This window comes from Peromyscus leucopus, chromosome 2 (genome assembly GCF_004664715.2).
Source record: "Peromyscus leucopus breed LL Stock chromosome 2, UCI_PerLeu_2.1, whole genome shotgun sequence".
In the NCBI taxonomy this organism is placed as follows: domain Eukaryota; kingdom Metazoa; phylum Chordata; class Mammalia; order Rodentia; family Cricetidae; genus Peromyscus; species Peromyscus leucopus.
The window spans coordinates 120,054,369-120,078,308 of record NC_051064.1 but is presented as its reverse complement, the minus strand read 5'-3'; the positions used below and the strand labels follow the sequence as shown (position 1 = coordinate 120,078,308).

Sequence of the window (23,940 nt, the reverse complement as noted above, 5' to 3'; positions counted from 1 at the left end):
GCTATGCAGAGAGACCCTTTCTCAAAAATAAATAAATAAATGAATGAATGAATGAATAAATAAATAAATAGATAAATAAATAAAAGCGAAGCCCGAATCTTTCCAAGAAGCCTAATCAAAGAATAAACATGTGCTTCCCATATCAGAGGAGCTCTGGGAGGGAAGGAGGAGAGAATGGGAGGAGCCCCTCATTCCTCATGGCAACAGGAGGCTCCAGGACAAAGGGGTAGGGCCCTCACCATCTTAAGCAATAATTCACATCAGCAAACTAAAGGCAGTTTCAGAAATGGGAGATATAAGTTTACCTATTTTCTTAAAAAAGATACTGAAAAAATGGAACACAATAAAAGGCACAAGACAGGGAATACCAGGCCCAGGACATAACGTGATGTTCTAAAACAGACCAAGTGTCCGTTTATGGCAGGCCTTGGCTGCCACAAAGGACAAAAGAAGACAAGAGGAGAATGCAAGGTGAGGAAAAGCCAGGGGCCATGCCAGAGACCATCTGATCGCAGTAGACCTTCCTCTCCAGGGCTGGCTCTGACAGCTCAGGGACTGGTTGTGCCAGGACCACGTGGAAGAGAGGAAAAAGTGAGAAGTGTAGGTTCAACGTGCAGCTACCAAAGAAAGGCATTACCAATAATCAGCAATATTCTTTAATATGCAAACTTCTCACTCTTTTAGTCTCTGCTTTTGATCCAAGAGTATCTTTCGTAAGTTTAATTTAGTAAAAAACATTTCTTCAAAAAGAAAGACAAAAGCTCTGAGTGTTCTGCAGTCTATACGTTCCCCTTTTCCTTGGTTCTTTATAAAAAACAATGCTGTTCAGCGGGTTCTACTCTTCATTTTCTGTCTTGTTCGTTTTCCTGGTCGCTTCTGCAAACAAAACAAAACAAAAAAATCACATGTAGTCACACAGTACTTGGCCTTCTGTGTCAGGGTGAGAGGAACCAAGAGGAACAGATTTGGAGTTGAAAACAGACTGAACTGGCCCCAACCTGGACCCCTCACTTACATTTGCCCCTTTCTTCCCAGGCTTCCTGGGGCCCTTGCCGTGAGCCACCTTGGCTCGGAAGCTGGAGACGTCATCGTAGCTCTCACGGGTGTTCCACTTGGAGCCTTTCTTCTTTCCACCAAAACCAAACTTCTGGTTTTTGTACCGTCGTTTGGCATTGGGCCTGAAAAAGGTGGGCTCACAGATAACTGCACTGTAAACCTGATGAGCCGTGTGGCCTGGTGACAGGCGCAGGCTCATTTCTGCAAAGTTCTTAGGCACCACTCACTGTCCCAGGTCTCTTCTTGGCCTTACATTTTCACTCTACAAACCACCTAGGCAAACTCATCTATTAAGAAGTAACTCCAGCCGGGCGGTGGTGGCGCACGCCTTTAATCCCAGCACTCGGGAGGCAGAGGCAGGCGGATCTCTGTGAGTTCGAGGCCAGCCTGGGCTACCAAGTGAGTCCCAGAAAAGGCGCAAAGCTACACAGAGAAACCCTGTCTCGAAAAACCAAAAAAAAAAAAAAAAAGTAACTCCAGCCGGGCGGTGGTGGTGCACGCCTTTAATCCCAGCACTCGGGAGGCAAAGCCAGGCGGATCTTTGTGAGTTCGAGGCCAGCCTGGGCTACCAAGTGGGTTCCAGGAAAGGCGCAAAGCTACGCAGAGAAACCCTGTCTCGAAAAAAACCAAAAAAAAAAAAAAAAGAAGAAGAAGTAACTCCAGAGGAGGAGAAAAGGCTCCATCAGCACCATCTAGCCTCTTGCTTCCACTGCTGGCATCCATCTGAACTCAATCCTGCTAGTTCAGCCCTAGCTGTCTCTACTTCTCAAGGACAAATCCACAGTTAGTACTCAGATGTAATAAACTTTAAAACTTGTCAGGCGGATCTCTGTGAGTTCGAGGCCAGCCTGGTCTACAGAGTGAGTTCCAGGACAGGCAACAAAACTACACAGAGAAACCCTGTCTCAAAAAACCAAAAAAAAAAAAAACCAACGCCAAATTCAGCCTAATCAAACCACCACACCTCCTCTCCTGTGGAAATGCCAGGATTGGGGTCTCTACTACCTGGCCAGCACCCTGCCCTTCTGACATCTTCATCAGCCCTCACCCCACGTTTCTTCCCTGCACACGGATGGCACTTTTGAGCCATTACCCTTGCCCGGCGGGGATGCTGTGCTGTCACCTAGTCAAGCCTCCGCTTCCCTGGCTGCCGTTTATTTACACACACGCCTGTCACCTTCTCAAAATGGGCACATGACCTGGTCATAAATAACTGAGCCAACCGGTGTCTGTCCCCAACAGGATGAAGGCTCCCTAACTGCTGGCCTCACAATGTTTCCAGGGAGGGCAAGCACAGGCTGCCCCTCACACGCAGCCCACTGGCTCACTATGCCTCTCTATGGCTCTGCTGGTTCTTTCTTCCTCAAACACTTCTCTCCCACTTTCCTGCTCAGATGTTCACGGCCTTCACATTAGACTCAGGTGGGACGGTCCTCCACCGGGAAGCCATCCCCAGACTGTGCTAGGATTTCAAAATGTGCGCCCACCTGTGCAGAAAGTGAGACTGAAAAGGGGCACAGAGAGCCCCCAACCCCCTTTCAATCTTCATAGCACTGAGGCACACACCACTGCCTCACAGTAAATAAAGCAACAACGAAGGAGGTACTCGAAGCCTCCCTCCTAATGAGCGGCTGGACCTGGATCTGAGTCCTCGGGCTGGACTGCTCACCATCATTCTGAGAGTCAGGAAGTAAAACAGTCATTTGATGCTCTTTTCAAATGATCCAGGTACCAACTTTCCCCTTCAAACATTCCTGTGGCCACAGGTCCATCCCATGGCATCAAAGTCTCTACCCCTTGAGCAACGGTACTCTATACGGGAGGCCTTCCCTGGGGAACCCCCTCACCGCACTGACTGTTAGCCATGACAAGACAAACCAAACTTGAAGCCCTTACCCTTTACTCATCTGCTGGCCCTTAGCTCTTGCCTTTGCACCGCGTTCGGCAGGCTTCTGATCCCCATCGAGGAAATCCAGCTTATCAGAGAAGCCTGTGAAGGAAGAAGCATTTCCATCAGCACCACTGTGTTTCTAGGACCGTTCAAGACATGGCTGCTATTCCCTAAATGCACCTTAAGAAGCACACCTCATTCCCTACACCATTCCCCAGACCTAAGCCCAGCAGATTAAAAGCAAGATGACTGCAAAGCACTAAATGACACTATATTCCTTTAGCTCTACAGTACCCGATACCCGGGCTCCCCTACCTTTAGCGGACACTGACCTTTTTGGTATTTCTTGATGGCATTCATCATATGTGCTTTCTCCCGCTGCCTCTTCTGAAGGACCTCAGTCTGCACCTGTGAGACAGACACCTTGTGGTCAGGCATGCATCCCAAACCACGACTCCAAGGACTACCAAGCAGAGCACCAGCTGCTGCCTACTATGTTGGGTGGGCCATGGTGTCCCATGGTGCTGAGTGAACCTGAGCTCAGGGAAACCGGCAGACCCACTTCACCAGTAAGACCCAAACCAGTAAGGACCAAACTCACAGAGGGCCAGAACCAGATCACACCACAGCCACCTGACCTGGCATTCCTGCCTTGTCCTATTCTGTGCAGGTGTTCTTTCTCACCTTCTTTCCATACTTCCTAAGCGCTCGAAGTTGCTTGGCCTTTTCAGATTTCTCCATGGCAGCCTGTTTAGTCTGCAGCTTCTGTCGGATCTAAAAGACAGGATGTTGTCAGCTACTGTACGGAGCACACTAGACCAAGGCTCCAGTAGTCCATTAACTCTGAAAGCCGTGGAGCGTGTGTACTTTCCTAGTTTTCCACATGTGGATAATACAGCCCCAAAGTTGAGCCTTTATTCAGGCACCAAAAGTGTCAGGGTGCAGCCTCTTCAAGCATGCTTGTTCTATTACACAAAGCTGCCTGCTTGTCAGACAAGACCTGTATCTCCCACGCCCTGTTTACAGGTTAAGGCTAAACTTCAGTGCCCTCTTCTAACAGGCCACACATGTAATCACACTCCTTCCTGCACACTGATACCTCGCCCCTGCCATCAAACACACACGTTTTACTGAAAGCCTAAGTAGTCGTCAGCATGATTGTCAGGTGTATCTGGGCTTGTCTCTGGGTTAGCTTCTTGGGGCACCACCTGGAATTCTTTAAGATGAAGACTGAGACCAAACAAACAATTTAAATACATCCTGGATTCCATGTCAAAGTCTTTTCCTCCCAAAGCTAAATGAAGACCAAGTCTCCCAACTCTAAATTACACTCTGAGCCATACATCAACCCCTCACTTTCTAGAAAACAGAGGCCCAGAGAAGAAAACCCTGTCTACAAGCAACAGTGTTCTTGTTGGCAATGCTGAGCCCAGAACTACAAGACTATTGTGTCTCTATACCATGCCACTAACCCTGCCAGGAAGGAAATACTCAAGCCTTCTTTACTGCAGGGACACTTCTTCCAGCTCTTCTCTCCCTATTTTATCTAAGTGACTGGTGTGCCTCTGCAGCAAAGACTCTCCTTTAGAAATGCTGATTACAGGGGCTGAAAAGTTAGCTCAGCAGTTAAGAGCATGGGCTGTTCTTCCAGAAGACCTGGGTTCAATTCCCAGCCTCCACCTGGCAACACAACTGTCTGTAACTCTAGTTACACGGAATCTGACACCCTGATACCACTGCACATAAAAAAAAATAAATAAAGTAAAATAAATTACATATCTAAAATACTGATTACAGCCGGCACAAATCCTTTTTAAAGACCACAGGAAATGAGCCAGCTGAATGGACATACTTCAGTGTGAAGCCTTGGCTTTCCAGAGGGAAAACTTGCCTGTCTCTTACCTTCTGCATCTGCTGATCTGACTTGGCCATTTCTGCAAAATAATCAGTGGGTCGCTTGGTGGGGACTTGGAGCTGATGGAGCCGGGGTAGCACGGCCAGCACTGCGGCCTGGGCCTGGCGGTAGCTGAAATTGCAGGACAGAGTGAAATGAGGGGTGGAGGAAGAAAGGCCTCCATTTCTCATTGCCTCTCAGGAGTTAACCAGTCTCGGGACTATGGACATCCCACCGGCACTAGCAAGACAAAACGAACAAAAGCTTCGATAAAACTCCACTAATTTCATATGTAACAGAAATCTCACTTGACACTCATTTTTAAGGGGGAAATACTTCTAAAGGCCAATCAGGTGTTGAAAACGAGGGGCTTACTAAAGGTACCATTAACACACAAACTATGAACTCTTTCCCAATCATTACAGAAAGTGCATTCACAACCATTCCTAGGCAGTCTGTTCTAATGACTGGATGCACCCACACAAACTTTAAATGAGTTATTTGGAATAGCCCTCAAGCAGGGCTCTGGTTAAATGATGACCAAGGAGCTAGTCTTTCAAGCAGGAGGAAGCCTAGCTCCACTCTGAGGTTCGTGCTAACCCCTCGGAGCCTCTGAGGGTGCAGGCATACTACGTTCCCCTTCCGGTGATTCTCTATCACAGGACCCATAACACAACATACAAACTCATTTCCCTCTGGAAGTCGTCTTCTGGATTAACACCTTTCTTCTGGTCCTTGTTCTGGGGTGTTGGCTGAGGTTCACTGACATCCGGCACTGGACCCAGGGTCACATCGAGCCTTTCAACCCACTCCAGATCCCGTTTGAATTCAGCCAGACACTGCTTCAGACCATTCTAGGTAAGTCAGACAGGGTGCTCATGAGAACCCAGAGTTTGTCTCTCTCAAGCCCAAAGTGCTAAGCTCAAACACCAGCACATGAAGCCGACCGCCTGGTCAAGGCACAGGGTACATCTGTCTCCCAAGTAGCACGGCGCTGTGCACACCCCATTCCAAGGACCCCGACCCCCAAGCGAGCTCACCACATCATTCACCGCCTTCTTCGGCCTCTCTAGAACAACATTGAGGCCTGGCTTCAGGAGTCCGCGGGAAAACGCATCCTGCAACTACAGACCCGGGCGCGTCAGGACCAAAGAGCTAGAGTTCCCGTCCCACGCCTTGCCCCGCGAGCCCCGCTGCCGCCTACCTCCCGGTCTGAGACCAGGGACTCTTCCGATTCCGAGTCTGAAAGCGGAGGGGTATCCATCTCGCGGTCTCCCACTCCCGCGGGGTGAGCCCGTCACTCCACGTGCCCTGAAGACACACCAGCTCCAACAACTTCTCCACTCGCTTCAGGCTTTTCGACCCGGACTTCCGCTTCCGGTTGCAGAGCCGCACTTCCGGTTTCTCGTTGCTATAGGAACTGCTGTGGCGTTTGGGCGTGCCTGAGTTACTCCGGATCTTTAGAAGGAGTACCTGCGGATCCCTGCGTGGTCTGGTAACACAGAGTCGTGAAGAGAGAGGTGAGAGGTTTCTCTGGGGTCCTTCGAAGAGCCTGGGGTCGTTGAGAAAACAAGAGAGAAAGGCAAAGCGTGGAAGGAGCCGCGGGGTCGGGGCGACGAGGAGAGGAGTCTGGGGGCGGGGCAACGAGGAGAGGAGTCTGGGGGCGGGGCGACGAGGAGAGGAATCTGGGGGCGGGGCGACGAGGAGAGGAGTCTGGGGGCGGGGCGATAGAGGAGTGAGGCGGACTCAGGGAGGGGCGGGCCAAAGGCGGAGTTCAGGACTGGGGCGGGGCCGGGCCGGGGCGGGGACTTGGTGGGCGGGGCCGGGGGCGGGGCGGGGAGATGTGATGCGCTTCTCCACTCTCACCTGCTTGCTGATCACCTTCAGCAGCATTGTTTGACAGGTACCATGTCCACCGTGGTAGCTCAGGCGCTGCATGTTTTTGGTCTTCGTGCCCACGTGGCCAACAATATCTTCTTCTTCGATGAACAGATCATTATATTCCCTTCAGGAAATCACTGTGTGAAGTACAATCTGGATCAGAAATGGCAAAAATTCATTCCAGGTAAAAAGAAAAAGAAACCCTTCCCATCTTGTCACAAATATTAAAGGCATGTGCTACACAGAACCACACAGTCTTGAAGATTAGGGAGGTCTTTTGTTTGTTTGTTTTTGAGACAGGGTTTCTCTGTGTAGCTTTGCGCCTTTCCTGGATCGCGCTCTGTAGACCAGGCTGGCCTCAAACTCACAAAGATCCACCTGCCTCTGCCTCAGGGAGGTCTTTTTTTGACAGCTGGGATATACATGTAGTTTTTATAAATGTAGACAAAATAAATATCAATTTGCACTGTTTAATACTAGGTTATCCTGACACAGGTAGTCAAAATGACATGCAAAATAACACTGATTTTAAAAGCATTTCTTCACTGTGACTTCACAGAAGTTACTTTAAAGAGTGTTTTTCTTGTAGTCTCCTGCAGTTGGGTTTGTCCTCACCAGAACCCCTTTTTGAGTCTAACAGTTTCAGGAGCGCAGCACCTTCATTGATTCCCTGTACGGTGGACGCACTGGAAATCTTATCCTAAGTCACAAATTATCTTCCTTAGAACCTGACCCCTGTTTTTGTTTACATTGGTCCAGCCAGCCAATGATATTCATGACATTTCCCCCACTTGTTTATTCATTCATAAGCAAATATGAAAGACCACAATACATATATGTAATCATTAATGAATTACTATTACACGAAGACCTGTGCACCCAGACACCCAGGATCAGCCATTTCCAGCATCTCTCCATTGCTTTCCTCTCAGTACACCCCACCACCAACCCACCACCCCGGCCAGCCCATCTTGGGTCACGCATGTACTACATTGGGTCTTGCATTTACCACACTGTGTATACAAAGTATACTTTTGTTTTCACTATTTTCCTATTTTATACAGATGGAATCATAGTCTGTGTGTAATGTTGCTAGCATCCTTTGTTCAGCTTCTGTGAGTCATGCATTTTGACACATAGAACTGAGTTCATTTTGTTGCATTGGGATTGCACACACACACACACACACACACACACACTTACTCTATAGCCATTCCAGATTTGAGGGGCATGTGAGAAATAACAATTATTTGTTATTTAGAAACATACCACCATTAACCATTCTTGCATTCACACATGTCTCTGCAAAGATGTTCCAGGACACACGGCCAGAACTAAAATTAGGGAGAAATGTGATCGTATTGGTTTATGTTGCTACTAACAATGCGTAAGTGTCCCTATTACCCATCCTCACCAGCTCTTGCAGTTCAACTTCCTAATTTGTGTGTGTGTGAGAGAGAGAGATTCTAGTTATCAAAAAAGGGATGTGTTGCTTTAGCTTGTATGTCTGTATTGCTAATTAAGATGGGTATCTTTTCACGTGTTTATGGAATATCCCTGCTTCAATTTATGTTAAATGGCTTTTTATCAACTTTTCTATTATTTTTGTGAGTTTTGTTTTGAGGGGTAGCTCTCTTGAGTTATGGGCACACTTGTATACTCTGTATGCTAATCATTTGTCAGATGCATGTGTTAGAAATAATTCTCTTCTGCAGCCTGTATTTTTTCCTCCTCGTGGTATCTTGGGATGGAGAATAATTCTTAGGGTTTTGTTTGTTTGGTTGGTTGGTTGGTTGCTTTGGTTTTTTTTTTTTTCAAGACAGAGTTTCTCTGTGTAGCCCTGGCTGTGCTGGAACTCACTATGTAGACCAGGCTGGCCTCAAACTCACAGAGATCCACCTGCCTCTGCCTCCCAAGTGCTGGAATTAAAGGCATGTGCCACCATTACCCAACAATAATTCTTATTTTTAATGAAGTAAAAGTTATCAAATGCCTGACAGGGGTGGCACACACCTTTAATCCCAGCACTCACGAGACAGAAGCAGGAGAAACTCTGAGTTCAAGACCAGCCTGGTCTACAAAGTGAGTTGTAGGGCACCCAGAGCTGTTACACAAGGAAACTCTGTCTCAACTCCCCTCCAAAAAAGTTATCAAACACTATGTAAACATTATGGAAGAATAAACCATATTAAGTATAGCTGAGGGGCTGGGGACATAGCAAAGTGGGTAAAGCATTTGCCGGGCATGTGTGAGGACCTCAGCTTGAACCCACATAAAGCCAGGAGTGATAGCACACATCTGACATCCCATTGCTTCTGTGGAAAGATGGGAAATAGACATAGGACATGCCACAGAAGCCTGTGGGCCAGCTAACCTGGCATGCACAGCAGTGAAGAGCAAAGAGGCCCTGCCTCAAACAGGGTGGAAGACCCACACCCCAGGGTGTCCTCTGACCTCTGCAAGTGTGCCATGGCAAGTGCGTACACACACACACACACACACACACACACACACACACACACACACAAGGGGGGGAGAGTTGAATTTATTATCTTTTATGTCCAGCATATTTGCTGGACTATCAGTAACTCTAGTAACTTTTCTATAGACACATCTACAATAATAATGGTTTCTTTACCTTGTGTCACTGTACTGGGAAGCATCTTGAGAGAGTTGAGTAGAAGCAATGAAAATGCTCCTGGTCGTTATGTTTCTGGTCATAAAGAACTTCTATTCATTTCTCCTTATAAAGAAAGATATTTGCTATGAACAAATGTCAGTGTCCTATATCAGATTAAATAAATTCTTTTTTCCCAATTTTCTGTGCTTTTGCCCTCAGTGAACAGATTATGGATTTCCTAGCATGTATTTCGGTATCTAATATAGAACTTTGTATATGACTTACTAACACTAAACCAACCATCATTTTATATATACAGACAATATTTGAGTATATTTTCTCTCATATTCACTAGGTTCTGCCACTGTTGCTTGGTATAATTTATATAGTCCAGCTGGGATCCTTTTCCATCAACATTTAGCGATGAGACATAGCGCTAAATTCTCCAAGTTTTTGTTAGTTTGAGAATGTTTTATTTCATCTTCATTTAAGAAGCTAGTTTGATGGGGTATAGAATTTTGGGGGTACGGGTTTTATTCCATTGTCTTTTGGCCTCTGCTTTGTTATAGTAGCTAAGGAATTAGCCACTGGGATCCTATTTTTGTGGTACACAATCTTTCCCTAGATGTTTGTAATGTCTTCTTTGTCTGTGTATGCGTGTGTGTGTGTGTGTGTGTGTGTGTGTGTGTGTGTGTGTGTGTGTGTGTGTGTCCCATTTCCTGTTTTCCTTTCTCATTCACCTAAGAGTTCTCTGGGATCTCAGACATCTTGAGAGGGGACTGATAACATCAGGTAAGGGGATGTGTAAGGCAGGGTGGGGGCATTCCGGGGTCTGTTTTGGATTAGGCGTGACTGGTTTCCTCCTAAACAGACACAGAAGCACAGTTGTTACACTTGAGCAGCCAGAGTGAGAAAGGGCTGAGAGAGGAGACATGTCTGCTTGAGACACACAGAAGCAACTAAATGGAATGTAAGGGGCAGTTTGGACTCCCAGGCTTCCGTTAGCTCAGAGACTACTCCAGCTACAGTGAGGAGACGTGGAAGAACTAGCAGAAGAAGAACCAAGAAAGGGGGGTGAGAGATGGAGGTATTTCAAGGATAAGTGAATTAACTGGACTGAGTGCAGTATGTCTGACAAGCTAAAATCAGTCAAGAAGTCTGGTCATGGGTCACATGGAAGGATTGCCATCCGTGACCATGTCACAACAACGGTCCTGGAGGACTCTGTTGCCTAGTGATGCTGTAGACATCTTGCTTTAGTCCACACTATGGTCTTCACAAAACTCACTTCAGGACACCATTCTCAACATGCCTACCTGTTCTTGCACAAGGCGTGACTGTGCCAAGCACCTGCTGGTATTCAGTCCCTGGATGAGCAAATGAATGAATGAGCGAGAAAGCCATGGTCCCTGCCCTCCACAAGCTCTGTGCTGTAGCAGAGATAGATAAGCGTGCTTTCCAGTACTCGGGCTTGTGTCAATGAGGGGGACAAACGCTTCCCACAGTGCAGCCGGGTAGAAAGCACAGGTGTAAACGCGTTCCCCTTGCCTCCTCCAGACACGAACATGTCCCGAGCTTTATGCCATTTCCCCCCCGATCCTTGCTTCAGTCCCAGCCTCTGCCCTCAGCTTCCAAACCTTACTCAACTTCTACATCCTTTTATCCCCAAATATTCACACTATGGAGTTCATAGTACACATCCAAAATCCATTTTTATTATCTCCTCTTTCCTCATGTTGTTTCCTTGCTGGATATCCAAACTCATGTTAAAGACATTATTACCAAAGCAATGAGACCCAGGCATAAATATCCCAGAAGCCCAGTAACTATGTATATAAATATGTGACTTTAACATACATGTGGTATTAGGATTCAGTGCTAAGCTAGCCAGTCATGTCTTTGAGAAATGGGAAGCCATTAAGAGTCTTCTTTTCTTTAATGTGTGTGTGTGTGTGTGTGTGTGTGTGTGTATGTGTGTGTGTCTGCATGAGTGTGCATGAGTGTACAGTGCCTGCAGAGGCTAGAAGAGTATATCAGATCCCCTGGCTCTGAAGTTACACGCAGTTTGAGCCTCCCAACTCAGGGACAGGGAATCGAACCCAGTTCTTCTGGAAGAGCAGGACACACTCAACCTCAGAGCCATCTCTCTAGACCCTAGAGTCTCAGTAATTATCCTTTCTCATCATGGGCCCAGGATAGATTGAAATTTTAAATGTAAATCAATCAAATCATTAAAAACTAGAAACAAATACACACAGTTAAAGTTCAGTGATTCAGAGGGGCCCTTTTAAGGAAAAATCAGCAGAGTCTAACTTGTCCAGCCTGTACTCCCCTCCTGTCCCACTTCTCCACAGGGCCCACAAACCTCCATGTCATTCACTGGATTCTACCGGTTCTACCTATTAACACTTCCCTAATCGCCCCCTTTGACATGTGCACTGTTCCTGCTGCTGTCATATAGCATATTGCTACCACCACCTCTAGCTCTCCGCTTCCCCTGCTGACCAGTTTCCCTGCCTTCAGGACTGCCATCCACACAGCTGCTGGGGAGATTTTCCTACAGCGCACATCTGACCCTTCCTAAAGGTTCCCAGTGGCTCCTGTTGCCTCCCAACTGCAATCTAAGCCTTGTGCAAGGCTCTCAGTAACCCAGAGCCATGCTCCTCTCCGACACAGCTGTCCCTCCAGGCTCCCTGCAGAAGTTCTGTGTGCGGGGCAGTTGTGCTGTGGACAATATACTCACTCACCCCTCCTTAGCTTGCTGCAAATCAGCAGCGTGGAGCCCATCACAGAGGGACTCCCATAATCTGCTAGTGCATCTTCCTCTACCCCACTCAACTGCCCTGTCTGGGACCCACATTCACAGTGACTCACCCCTGTGCACAGTGCCTAGGGCCCACAATACTTTGGGGCCTCTGAAAAGATTTACTTTGTATTAATATAGGAAGAAAATGAATACAGCAATAATGATTATATGATAGCAAATCCAGCCTGGATTATATTCCTGTCTATGTAAGTGCAACCACCAAATATATGAATATATATGTACATAATATACATATCTATTCAATTCTGTTACACTTATTTATTCATTGTGTGTGTGTGTGTGTGTGTGTGTGTGTGTGTGTTCGTGCTTGTACACCTGCTTGCCATGGCATGCATGTGATGGTCAGAAGACAACTTGTAGATATTTGTTCCTTCCTTCTACCATGTGGGTTCTGGGCATCAAATTTCTGGGCAGGTGCTTGGCACAGCCATGCCTTGTACAAGAACAGGTATGTTGAGAACGGTGTCCTTACGTGAGTTTTGTGAAGATCCTAGTGTGGACTAGAGCAGCAAGCCCTCTTACCCACTGAGCCAGCTTGCTAGCCCGATTTTTATTGTTTTTTTTAATGTATAATTATGTGTACATGTATGCACAGGAGGCATGTGCGTGTCAAGGGGCGGGGGTGTGCCTGTGGAGGCCAGAGGCTTTGGATCCCCCTGGAGCTGGAGTTACAGGTGATTGTGAGCCACCTGATGTGGGTGCTGGGAGCCTAACTCCGGTCCTGTGGAAAAGTCACCAGCCCTATTTTTATCATTTTTAATGAAGGAAGAGACCCGTGAGAGCAGAATGCCCACGGCCCACGTGGTAGGGCCTGCTGCGGCCCTGTGCTGTCTGTCTTCTGGATGAAGTGTCACACTTTAATCCTCACCACAGCTTTCATTTCTTCTGCGTGGCCGCAAGACGCTGACAGGGTTTCTGGCTATCGTCTCTAAATTCTAGGAAAAGGGACAAGGGTATGCACGTCTTCCTGCTTATCAAGGAAGCACAAAGCTCCATCATAGACTTCCGCGTCTGCCTAGCTGCCAGACTCAGCAATTGAGTAGCTAGCATCCAGCCTCTGCAGTAGAGTACCCAATGCTGGATTCTCAAGGTGTAAAGGCCTGCAGGATTGGAGCCTACCCCACCCTTGTCAGCCCATCCCTGGTCACCTCTGACTCCCACACAGTGCCCCAGCAATCCATCTCCTTGGGATTTCCCCCACCATATGCACCCTCTACTACAGCCATTCACTGCTCGAGCTTCTCCTGCCACGGGCAGCTTCCTCCATCCTATCTGGTCCTGACTCAGAAAAGACTCCTTGGCATCCTCGCTCACCTAGTGAGGTGCCCATCCCAGTCATTTCCACAGTTGCCTGCATACAGTTGAACCAAGCGGGGGCCCAGGACTGATCTTTGCACATCATACACCTTTCTCCTCTGTCGGTGGTGCGCCTTGCTAAGCCTGGTTGGACCTTGATGGAAGCATTGTCTGCCCTCAGTCCCCCCTTTTACCTCCTTTTGCAGGCTCAGACAAGAGTCAGGGCATGCTGGCCTTGTCCATCAGTCCCAATCGGCGATACCTCGCTATCTCCGAGACTGTGCTGGAAAAACCCACCATCACTATTTATGAGCTGTCATCCATCCCTTGCCGGAAGCGCAAAGTCCTGAATAATTTTGACTTCCAAGTTCAAAAGTTTATCAGCATGGCTTTTTCTCCAGACTCTAAATACCTGCTGACCCAGACGTCACCTCCAGAGTCAAACCTCGTCTATTGGCTATGGGAAAAGCAGAAAGTAATGGCCATTGTTAGAACTGATGTCCAGAACAACCCCATCTACCAGGTACCCCCGGCAAGGCACATGCCTTCCCCGTTGTAAAGCAGTAAGCGCCAGACTTCTACTTGGCACTTTATACTCATTTCTACCGTGCGTTGTAACACCCGGCTTCATGAGAAGCACATAGGAATATGTGGTTATTACCCCATCTTAGAGATGAGGGACTTGAGGCCCTAAGAGGCCAAGTAACTCAGCTAAGACTGCAGAGGTGGTGAGAGGCAGAGCCAGCTGTTTCCCAGCTGTCTTCTGTCTTCCTTCGTCTGGCCCAGAACTACTGTCTGGCACAGGCTAGACCCAGCTGTGCTATCTAAAACTTACTCTCCTTGGTTCTGGCCCCTTTGGGCAGCAGGAGGATTTCAGGAACGGCATATAAATTGATAGATTTGGGTTTTTATTTTGTTTAGGAGGGGTGTTGTTTGGGTTTTAAAACAGGTTATGACTACATAGCTCAGGCTAGCCATGAATTTACGATCTCCCCTGCCTCTGCCTCCCAAATGCTGGGATTAGAGGTGAATGGGACCATGCCCAGCAAAAAGGTAGATGTGTAAGAAACTGTCAATGAAGTTGTGTGGAGAATAGAATTTTCTCTTGTGGTTTCAGAACAAAATGAGCCACTAGGAAACAGGTTGGTTGACTGCTTAGGCAGGGAGTCCCAAGATTTTATATCTCTGTCCAGCATCATGTATTCATTTTCACAAGCTCAAGAAGTCTGTACTGTCCATGGTCAGAGATACTAGCTCATCAGAGCTTTAAGCATGCATCATTCATTTCTCAAAGGTTGATGTGTAAGCCAGGGCACCACCAACAAAACACTTACATCCCTTCTTAATACAGAGAAGAGTGTTGATTGCCGAATCGCAGAGGCAGGGAGAACCAAAAGGCTGTTTCATCCAGGACATAGTATCCCAGTGATGAGCCCTCCCCAGAGCAGAGAGCACCTCCTCTGTAGTAGATCCAATGAGCATCTACTAGGTGCCCCCTCGGCACCTACACAGAGACTCGGCACAATGTACCACAAGTTGCTCTCTGTCTAGTGAGGACAGCAGGTTAACTGCCCTTAGTGTGTGTTGGATAAGGGCTACAGCTGCAGGAAATTCATCTGATGGAAGACCACATCATCCCTCCAGATGTGTGCTTTCCTCCCCCTGGACAGGCCTCCATACACCGGTTCAACCCCATGTCTCTGTTTCCAACTGAACTGCATTCCCTCATGCTGGCACAGAGTATAGCTCTGCTCAGACGAGAAAACGTGTTAGTGCATGCCTGTAATCACACCACTCGGGAAGTTGAGGCAGGAGGAGTGTCTGTTTAAGACCAGCCTGGGCTACATAGTGAGTTCAAGGCCAGCCTGGGCTACAAAAATAAAAAAGATTGTTTATTCTACTTTCTTTTTAAAGTGTGTTGACTGATAGTCCCATCCAGTAGATATAGATGTGTATCTTTATCAAATATAAAATTCCATGACTCTATGATATGTACAAGACATTCTGAACTACCTAAAGTGAGTATTAACTGGTAAAGTGGGAATAATTGCATCAAGAGTCAGACTGTCTTTTTTTTTTTCTTTTGTCTCCTGACATTTTGCAGGTCAGCATCAACCCCCAGGATAATACTCAAGTTTGTGTCACTGGAAATGGGCTATTTAAGCTGCTCCGTTTTGCTGAAGGAACCCTAAAGCAAACCAATTTCCAGAGGGGAGAATCCCCAAACTACCTAGCCCATGCCTGGGTGTCTGATGACAGGATCATTGCCGGCACCGACACCGGCAGGCTCTGTCTCTTTGAATCTGGAGATCAGCGCTGGGAGACGAACATAATGATCAAGGAGCCCACTAGCTCTAAGAGCCTGGATATCATCCACAAGTCAGAGAGGTAACAGTGCCCTCTGCTGGGCTGGTGCACACCCTCATCGTTCTGCCCAAGTTACATAAAATGAGCTTCTTCCAAAGCCTCTCACAGATTTGGTTCCTAGCACCTGTATGGCAGCTCACAATCATTCCAGGACATCTGGCGCCATCTTCTGGCCTCTGAGGGCATTGTTGGGTCCATAAGAAGTCCCACAAAAAGCCCATCAGACACATAAGTAATCAACAAGAGCATTTAATTTCTTGAGAATAAAAATTCCAGCATGCTGGGGTAAAACCGTCTGGCAAAATGGTAACCCCAAGAGAAGCTTGCAGGCTCCTTTTATGCAGGATTAGGGGAATTCCAGCTGTGGTTAAGTTGACTTTTAAGTGATTGGGTATGGACTCTTACTGGTACAGGAGTCATTTTATGATTGGCTCATGACATTTGGCCAGCAATTGTGGCTACAGTGTCAGGGGTCTGTCTGTCTGCTGTGTCAGGGGTCTGTCTGTCTGCTGTGTCAGGGGTCTGTTTGACTGAAAATAGCAAGAACAGTTCCTGCTTGTGACCAAGTAGGACTCTAATTGGCTACCAGACTGGACGTACTTCCTGAGGGTCTGGTTGAAGCCAGACATGAGTCAACGTGGGATGGTCTATATGTCAAATTGCTCTGATTGGTCAATAAATAAAACACTGATTGGCCAGTGGCCAGGCAGTAAGTATAGGCAGGACTAACAGAGAGGAGAAAAGAAAGAACAGGAAGGCAGAAGGAGTCACTGCCAGCCTCCGCCATGACAAGCAGCATGTGAAGATGCTGGTAAGCCACGAGCCACATGGCAAGGTATAGATTTATGGAAATGGATTAATTTACACTATAAAAACAGTTAGCAAGAAGCCTGCCATGGCCATACAGTTTGTAAGCAATGTAAGTCTCTGTGTTTACTTGGTTGGGTCTGAGCGGCTGTGGGACTGGTGGGTGACAAAGATTTGTCCTGACTGTGGGCAAGGCAGGAAAACTCTAGCTACAAATGGCACCCAATGTGTTGGCAAGAGTTTCCACCTAAAACCTGAGAAAAAAAGATTCTAAAATGGATCTAAAAACAGTTCCTAGTTGTTTCTCTCAAGCTAGTGGCAGCCTGTGTGTTTGAGCTACTATGGTAGGTTCCTGGCGTGTGCACTCGACCTGCAGTTTGGCGGGAACAGGATGGTGGGGTAATATGGGGCAGAGGTTTTAGCAAACTAGCCCCTGGGGGAGGGAACAACTGGTCCTGTTAGAGTGGGTCCTGTTATGAGAGGGGACAGCCACTTCAAGCACCATGTACCCATGCAGCACACTTAGATACATATGAGCTAGACCCACAGACATAAGCTAAAAACAATCTTGTTTAAGCCGCTTACCACCCTCCACCTTGAAAGCCAGCTCTACCCATTTCTTCCTTCTCTTTCAGCACCTATCTCTATTCAAGCACAAACCTGGCCATGATGACCATGGCCTACATACAGCTCTTTTTATTTTTATGCCTAGTCTCGTTTTATACACAGTTCAGTATGACAAGCCTTCAAAATTGTATTTTTTTTTCAAAAGCATGTTTTCTATGGCTGGCTGCCTAATTTACCAAATTCATGACATAAAGGCCCTCAGAGCCCTTGCGGCGTGCAAGGCGACTTGACAGGCCCTCAGGCGGTGACAGTCGAAAGGGAGGTAACCATGAGCAAAGAGGGGTAAGGAAGTGGACTCAGTAGATCTGACAGAAGGCTGCCAGGGAGGGGTGGTTCCATCTTCACTGTGACAGGAGTGGTCACCTCTCACACATAGTGGAATTGCTGTGGGATGTGTCAGACACTGTTGACAAAGCCATGGGAGGCCTGTCCTTCACGGTGCCTGTCCTCATCACGCCAGCTTCACAGACCAGGGGATGGAGACCTAAGATCTCTGACAGGGACCAGAATTCCATTTCCTTCTCTCTGAGCCAAGATCCCAATCTCCCCGCCACCTGGCACCCTGTGGATTCTTCCTCCTCAGTAACTTCTGGTCCCCCAATTCCCACAATCCCTCCCCATGCCGGTTGGTATCTCTTTATTTTGTGGCTTGAGAATGGCTTCCTAAGGAAGTCTTGATGGAATTATTCCCCCCCCCCTTTTGTAATGACTACTTCCATTAGGTAGTTCAGATCATCCCTTATATGCCACTACATCTTGGAATTTTGTAACATTTTATGAAGACACGTGTCTGTGTGTGCTATATGCACAGTATTTTGGTGGGTCCAGGACTCCCAGCACAGAGGCCCCTTAGCTCAGCCCAGCAGCACTGCCTGTCTCCCCTCCTGAAAAGGAACATCAGCTCTCATCTCTGGGTTCCCTGCATGACCAATGTATTTTCTTGCTTGTGGGCTCAGCCAGTGAAGTTCTGTCTGCTCACTACCCCAATACACAGACGCATGCTCACCGGTTCCCGTTTGCCCCGGAGTGCCTGACCAAGAGCACTTGGCCTCTGCTCACCTAGGGCAGGTGCACCTCCTCAGTTCCTGCCCTCAGAAAGCCTGCGTTGCCTGTAGCTAGGTCTTTGTGGCATGCCTAGCTGCCCCTTACCAGTCCTTAGCACATGAGCCTGAGACTTGAAGCTTCTGGGGCCAAGGGCTGTGCTGATCTTATACACTGTGGTTTCATGGAGCTCTTATAACTCTAAATTAACATTTATGATCAGGTAGAAATATTTATTGTATGGCTAAAGGAATGGAAAAAGAGACCTGGGTTCAAATCTCAGCTCTGCCAGGCAGTTATATTATCTTACTATACCCAGTCCCCTGATCCACTTATTTCTAAACTAAGTTGGCAATCCCCATCCTCCGTCTAGCAGACATACTCACCATGCCGTGTGGAGTTCCCACGCCAGACAGCAGCATTTGGCTTTGGGAAAGGAGATCCGTGGGTGGCCTCGCTCACAACCAAGGATATCTCCCACCCCCTCTCTCAGAAGACAGGGTCTCCTTATGTGGCCTACATACTGAAACTCACTGTGTAGCCCAGGCTGGCCTTGGATTCACAGAGATCCACCTGCCTGTGTCCTGGAATTAAATTTGTGTGCCGACCCCCGCCGCACCCCCCAGAGCTTACTGCTTCTCCTTAGGATTGTCTCCAAAAAACATCATGTGCTCTCTTCCTTTTCCAGCCTGATTGAATTTCCACCACCCAGCTCCCCGGTTCCCTCCTTCGAACAGATGGTGGCAACCAGTTACCCCCACCACATGTCCATGCCCCAAGTATTTGCCATCGCTGCCTATTCAAAGGGGTTCGCCTGCTCGGCTGGGCCGGGCAGGGTGCTGCTCTTTGAGAAGGTGGAAGACAAGGACTTCTACCGAGAGAGCAGGGAAATCCGGGTAAGGAGAAAGCAAATGGGGTCCTTGAGGGCATTGTTCTGCAGCAGCCATGCTCTGACAGAGCATTTCACCAGGAAGGACTGGGGAGACACAGTCAGCGAGCCCCAACCTGAGAAACTCAGGAGCCGGGAAACTGGGTTGGGATTTAGAAGTAGCAAGATCTGGATTTAAGTCCTATGGGGAAATGTGTCAAATTAATGCAGAGAGACTTCCTCCCTGAACTCTGATATCCCACAACCCTTCCATTATTATATCCACGATATTAAGCACACTGCCCAGCACACACGTTTATGGAATAAATGATACAGAAATGACCTGGACCAGCAGGTTGTTCTTCAATGACAGAGTCTTGAGGGGGAGGACCAGGAGATGAGAAAATAAAGAGGATAGGAAAGTTGGGATCAGGGACTCTTACGCTGATGGCTCATGCAAGCCAGTTTGTTAACGAGTGCGGCATCTTATATGCAGCTTGCAGGGGGACGTGGGACAGAGTCAACAGAAAACTGTTGTACAGTGGGATGAAGTCAACAGGAAGCTAGTCAAGCAATGTCACACAAATGAAACACAGGATATCTCAAGTGCATCAAAGATCAAGCACTCAACAGCCTTGGGACTGATGACCACAGCCCTTCAGAAGGGTCAAGTTCTCAGGACCCAGAAAACTGTGGTTTCCCCAAGGCCTGGTCCTAGGTCATTACTGGCCTTGGCTGGCATGTACCTGGTTTTAGACAAAGAACTGAGTTATTTTCCCATACATCGGGGTCCCAAGGAAAGTCTCAGACTGTCCTGGTCCTCAACCTCGAAAGCTGTGGAGACAGGCATAGTAGAGCAGTTTGGGGAGGAACCCAGAAGGCTCCTTGGTGTTTGATGCTACTCTTGAGGAATCTTAGAACATGGAGGACACCTGACAAGAGGACATAACCAGGAACTCCAGGTGGTGACAGCAGCTTCAGCAGGGACACCCTGGCAGCCTAGGGGAGACATGCCCTGCTGCCTGTACAAATGGGTTCATGACACTTGAGAGGAAAAGAGGGGCACTGTGGCCAGTGAAAGGCAGCAAATGCCGGTCTGGAACATACTTCAGCAGCCCACAAGGATTTGGGGTAGAAAGGATTATGTTTAAGAAAAATTGATCTGCCCATGGATACATGGTGTCAGAAATAACTCTGTGATTTATTGGCTGAAATGAGCTCTTGAACCTCCAAAGCTGTGTTTCTCTGTTTAGAGCATGATATAACCCCCATGAGAGGTAGAGGTGAAAGGCATGAGACGGGAGGCTGTGTAGATCCCCACATGCACTCCTGGGTACTCAGTGTTCAAAGAATGGCAGTGGCCACATGGCTGTAGCCAGGAATCAGTGGAGAGCTTTTTGGTTGGTGTAACCCAAAGCTAGTGAGGCCTAAGATCGTAGCCGTGGGTAGCAGGGGCAAGGGGAAGAAAGATTGCCCTTGTGAAGACTAATTCTGGGTAGAGGCAGGAGGAGTGTTCTCAATGAGTACCCAGAAATGATGTCCAGGCTTTGAAGTGGGAAGTCTGAAGGCACAGGCTGACACAGTGAGAGTTTACTTAGCCCATAAAGAAATGTCACAGGTATTTATCAAATGTTTACTGAGCCTGGCGGGCTCAGTGTTGGGGGCTGGACACACAGTGTGGCGCGCGGGCAGAGGAGGGGTGGGGAGTCAGCACATGAAGAGCCCCAGCTCAGGACTCAACAAGCAGAGAAGCAAAAATGAACAGTGTGTCAGATGAGAACAACACAGGGCAGAAACTCCAGCCAGGAAGAGACCCAGAAGCTGGAGGGGCTCTGTTCCAGAACCATCGGGGCACTGTCTCTCCAAGGAAGGTGGCCTTTGATCCAAAACCAGAGCAAAGTAAAGCAGCTGGGATGTAGGCTTGGAGACCGGTAGGAAAACCACTGTGCACACAGAGGAAGAATGCTCAGCATGTCCTGACATACACAGCCTACTACCCAGTCCCTAGCACCTTGCTCCTACTGTCTTAAATATGTGGCATTACAATTAGAGACACTATCACTGTTTTCAGTGAAACCCCCCATGTTAGGATAGAATCCCTAAAAGATAAAACTATAGAAAAAATAGGGGCTTGATGGATGGCTCAGTAGACAAAGCTTTTGCTATTTGAGAGTGAGGACCTGAGTTCATATCCCCAGCACCCATACAAAAGGCAGGGGCAGTAGTTTTCACCTATAACCCCCAAGCAGAGGGAGGAGGCCAGACACAGTTGAATCCTGAGAGCTGGTTGGCCAGACAGCCTAGCCAATCGGTGAGCTCTGGGTTCAGTGAGAGACTCCACCTCCAAAACTCCAGTGGAGAGCAATAGAGGAATGCTGCTATGAGACCAGCCTTCTGTAGCGCAGGGATTGAGGGGGAGCCATGGAGTTGACAAACTAGGGGAGTAAAACTTAACTCTCTGGGGCTGGTAAAAAAGGGACACACACACACACACACACACACACACACACACACACACCTTGAGGGTCTTTCTATCATTTCTCTCTCTCTCTCTCTCTCATCTCTTTATTTCTTTTCTTACCTCTATCTAGATTTATCCTTTATCATTAATTTTTCTCTTACAGCTATGTAACCCAGCAAAATCTCCCAGGCAATATAAAAATTACAATGTGGTTTACATTCTACTTTTCAAGTGAATGACTATAATGAATACAGGTGAAAAATAAGATGTTTTTCATTTCCCTTACATGATAAAACATTTTATGTATCACAAGTGAAAAACAAATTATTCCCAAGAACCCACATACATTCATGTCCAAGCAATTTGTTATAGATTAACAGAGTGTAAGCAAGCAAGGTGTTTTTCTCAGCCAGTTCTTTTACTGGCAGACTGCATTTTATCATTACAAGGAAAGGGTCAATCACTTTATTATTTATTTTAAATTGTAATCTTATAAAAATCTTAAAAGAATCACATGTAAACTTTTATGTAGGCAGAAGTTTTCTGTCCCACCAGAACCTCCCAAATACCCAGCAACTGCTTCCCAAATTACCACACAGAGACTTATATTAATTATAAATGTTCAGCCAGTAGCTCAGGCTTATTACTATTACACTTAAATTAACTCATAATTCTTATCTATATTTAGCCATGCGGCGGGTACCTTTCTTCACTACGACATTCTCATCTTGCTCCCTCAGCATCTGGCTAGTGACTCCTGACTCTGCCTCCTCTTTCCCATCATCCTTAGTTTGGTCACCCCACCTATCCTTCCTGCCTGGCTACTGGCCAATCAGTGTTTTATTAAACCAATTTGAGTGACAAATCTTTACAGTGTACAAGATTATTCCACAGCACTTTTATATATGAAAAACAACCAGTCAGCTCTACTTTCAATCCTTAGGGTACATACCCACTCATTAACAATTTTTTTATATCAGGAAGCTGAGGGCAGAAATGGATACAAGAAATTAGTCATCACTTTTGATCACCAACCCATCCTAGCAAGAAAGGCACAGCAGCTAATAATAACCAGGCTGTCCTTGTTCTTGTTTCTAGACTTCAGCGAGTTCCTCACTCAACTATGTGCCTTTCTAAATCTTAAATTGTTCTCTAAGATTTGCTATCTCAAAGCCATTAACAAAAACATCTTAACTTAACATTAAGTCATTATTTAAAGCTTTGTTTTAGCTGTTATGCACACTGAAAACTACGAACACATCTCTCAACATTAAGATGAGAAGAACTTGAGCTAGCTTCTGGGACACAGTTGTTTTCCCTTATCCATTAACCTAAGCCACAGTCTATACGGCTCCTCAAGAGAAACTCATAAGTCCTAGCTGTGTGACACTTCCTTGTTCTTATTTTCTGTCCTCTGCAGTTCCTGCTTTATTGGGGTGAGGAGAACACCATATCCTGTCTTTACCTTTATTAATTTTCCCACTAAACTAACCTCTGTCACAATCATTTCAATCATCAAAATTCTATTTACACTGACACTATTATTGTATAAAATCATTGTTTCAGTTAATCAGTACAGCTTAGGAGGAAATCATCTTCATAGTAATTCACAGATAAAAATGTCAATAGAACGGGATATTTCCATGAGATAATCACACTACATTAAAGGCAATGGGGGATTCCCCACACACACCCATTCACACCATGTCAGATACCAGAAAACAAAACAAAACAAAACAAAAAACAGCAGCAGCATGTAGCAGGAATCTTAAAAGTTCTTATGAATAAAATCAAACCCGAGGCCAGTTATTGGGGTCCATGCTGGTAGATCAGAGAGACAGAACAAGCCACAGCTATCTCACCTCGCCGGATCCTCAGCTGGTCTTGTCTCCTCAGACTGGAGGCCTCTGAGTCCTCATCCTCATCCGGAATGGGTCTCAGCTGAACTACTGCTCAAAAGCCTGAATGCTTAACCAGCCAAAGTCTTCTAGTTTCTGGTCCTCACGCCTTATATATCTTTTTGCTTTCTACCACCACTCCCTGGGATTAAAGGCTGGCTTTCTGGGATTAAAGGCGTGTGTCACCATGCTTGGCTATTTCCAATGTGGCCTTGAACTCACAGAGATCCAGAGGGGTTTCTATCTCTGGAATGCTAGGATTAAAGGTGTGAGTGCCACCATTTTCTAGCCTTTGTATTTAGTGGCTGTCTGTTCTCTGGCCCCAGATAAATTTATTAGAGTACACAATATTTTGGGGAACACAATACCACCACAGCAGCAAACATGCAAAGACATAGCAGTAGCA

General features: G+C 47.0%; 2 protein-coding genes across 6 annotated transcripts in view; one reads left to right on the top strand and one right to left on the bottom strand.

Moving 5' to 3' along the window:
• Positions 1–638: 638 nt before the first annotated feature.
• On the bottom strand, positions 639–6,480 carry Ebna1bp2 (EBNA1 binding protein 2). The gene is made up of 9 exons (XM_028893189.2): positions 6,046–6,480; positions 5,882–5,965; positions 5,523–5,695; positions 4,850–4,973; positions 3,632–3,721; positions 3,280–3,355; positions 2,953–3,046; positions 1,016–1,178; positions 639–876 (listed from the first exon to the last, which is right to left on the bottom strand). Exons 1-9 carry the CDS (start codon positions 6,103–6,105, stop codon positions 826–828), a joined length of 915 nt encoding a protein of 304 aa, XP_028749022.1. The 5' UTR covers positions 6,106–6,480; the 3' UTR covers positions 639–825.
• Positions 6,252–23,940, top strand: part of Cfap57 (cilia and flagella associated protein 57) — a 75,544-nt gene continuing 57,855 nt past the window's right edge. For 2 of the 5 annotated variants that reach the window (XM_037202884.1, XM_037202882.1), the window contains exons 1-5: positions 6,272–6,361; positions 6,729–6,906; positions 13,672–13,988; positions 15,570–15,853; positions 18,996–19,203. In XM_037202884.1, coding sequence (XP_037058779.1) covers positions 6,750–6,906; positions 13,672–13,988; positions 15,570–15,853; positions 18,996–19,203 — 966 coding nt within the window. In that variant the 5' untranslated portion in view covers positions 6,272–6,361; positions 6,729–6,749. Of the gene's footprint in view, positions 6,362–6,728; positions 6,907–13,671; positions 13,989–15,569; positions 15,854–18,995; positions 19,204–23,940 lie in introns of all 5 variants that reach the window. The other 3 variants (XM_028893188.2, XM_037202883.1, XM_037202885.1) reach the window with 3 other exon arrangements.

Coding starts and splice junctions, on each gene's coding strand:
- Ebna1bp2 (XM_028893189.2), bottom strand. CDS start 6,105: ATGGATACCCCTCCGCTTTCAGACTCGGAATCGGAAGAGTCCCTGGTC. Junction 5,966..6,045: donor CCCTGGTCTCAGACCGGGAG/GTAGGCGGCAGC, acceptor CCGGGTCTGTAG/TTGCAGGATGCGTTTTCCCG. Junction 3,047..3,279: donor CATCAAGAAATACCAAAAAG/GTCAGTGTCCGC, acceptor CTTCCTTCACAG/GCTTCTCTGATAAGCTGGAT.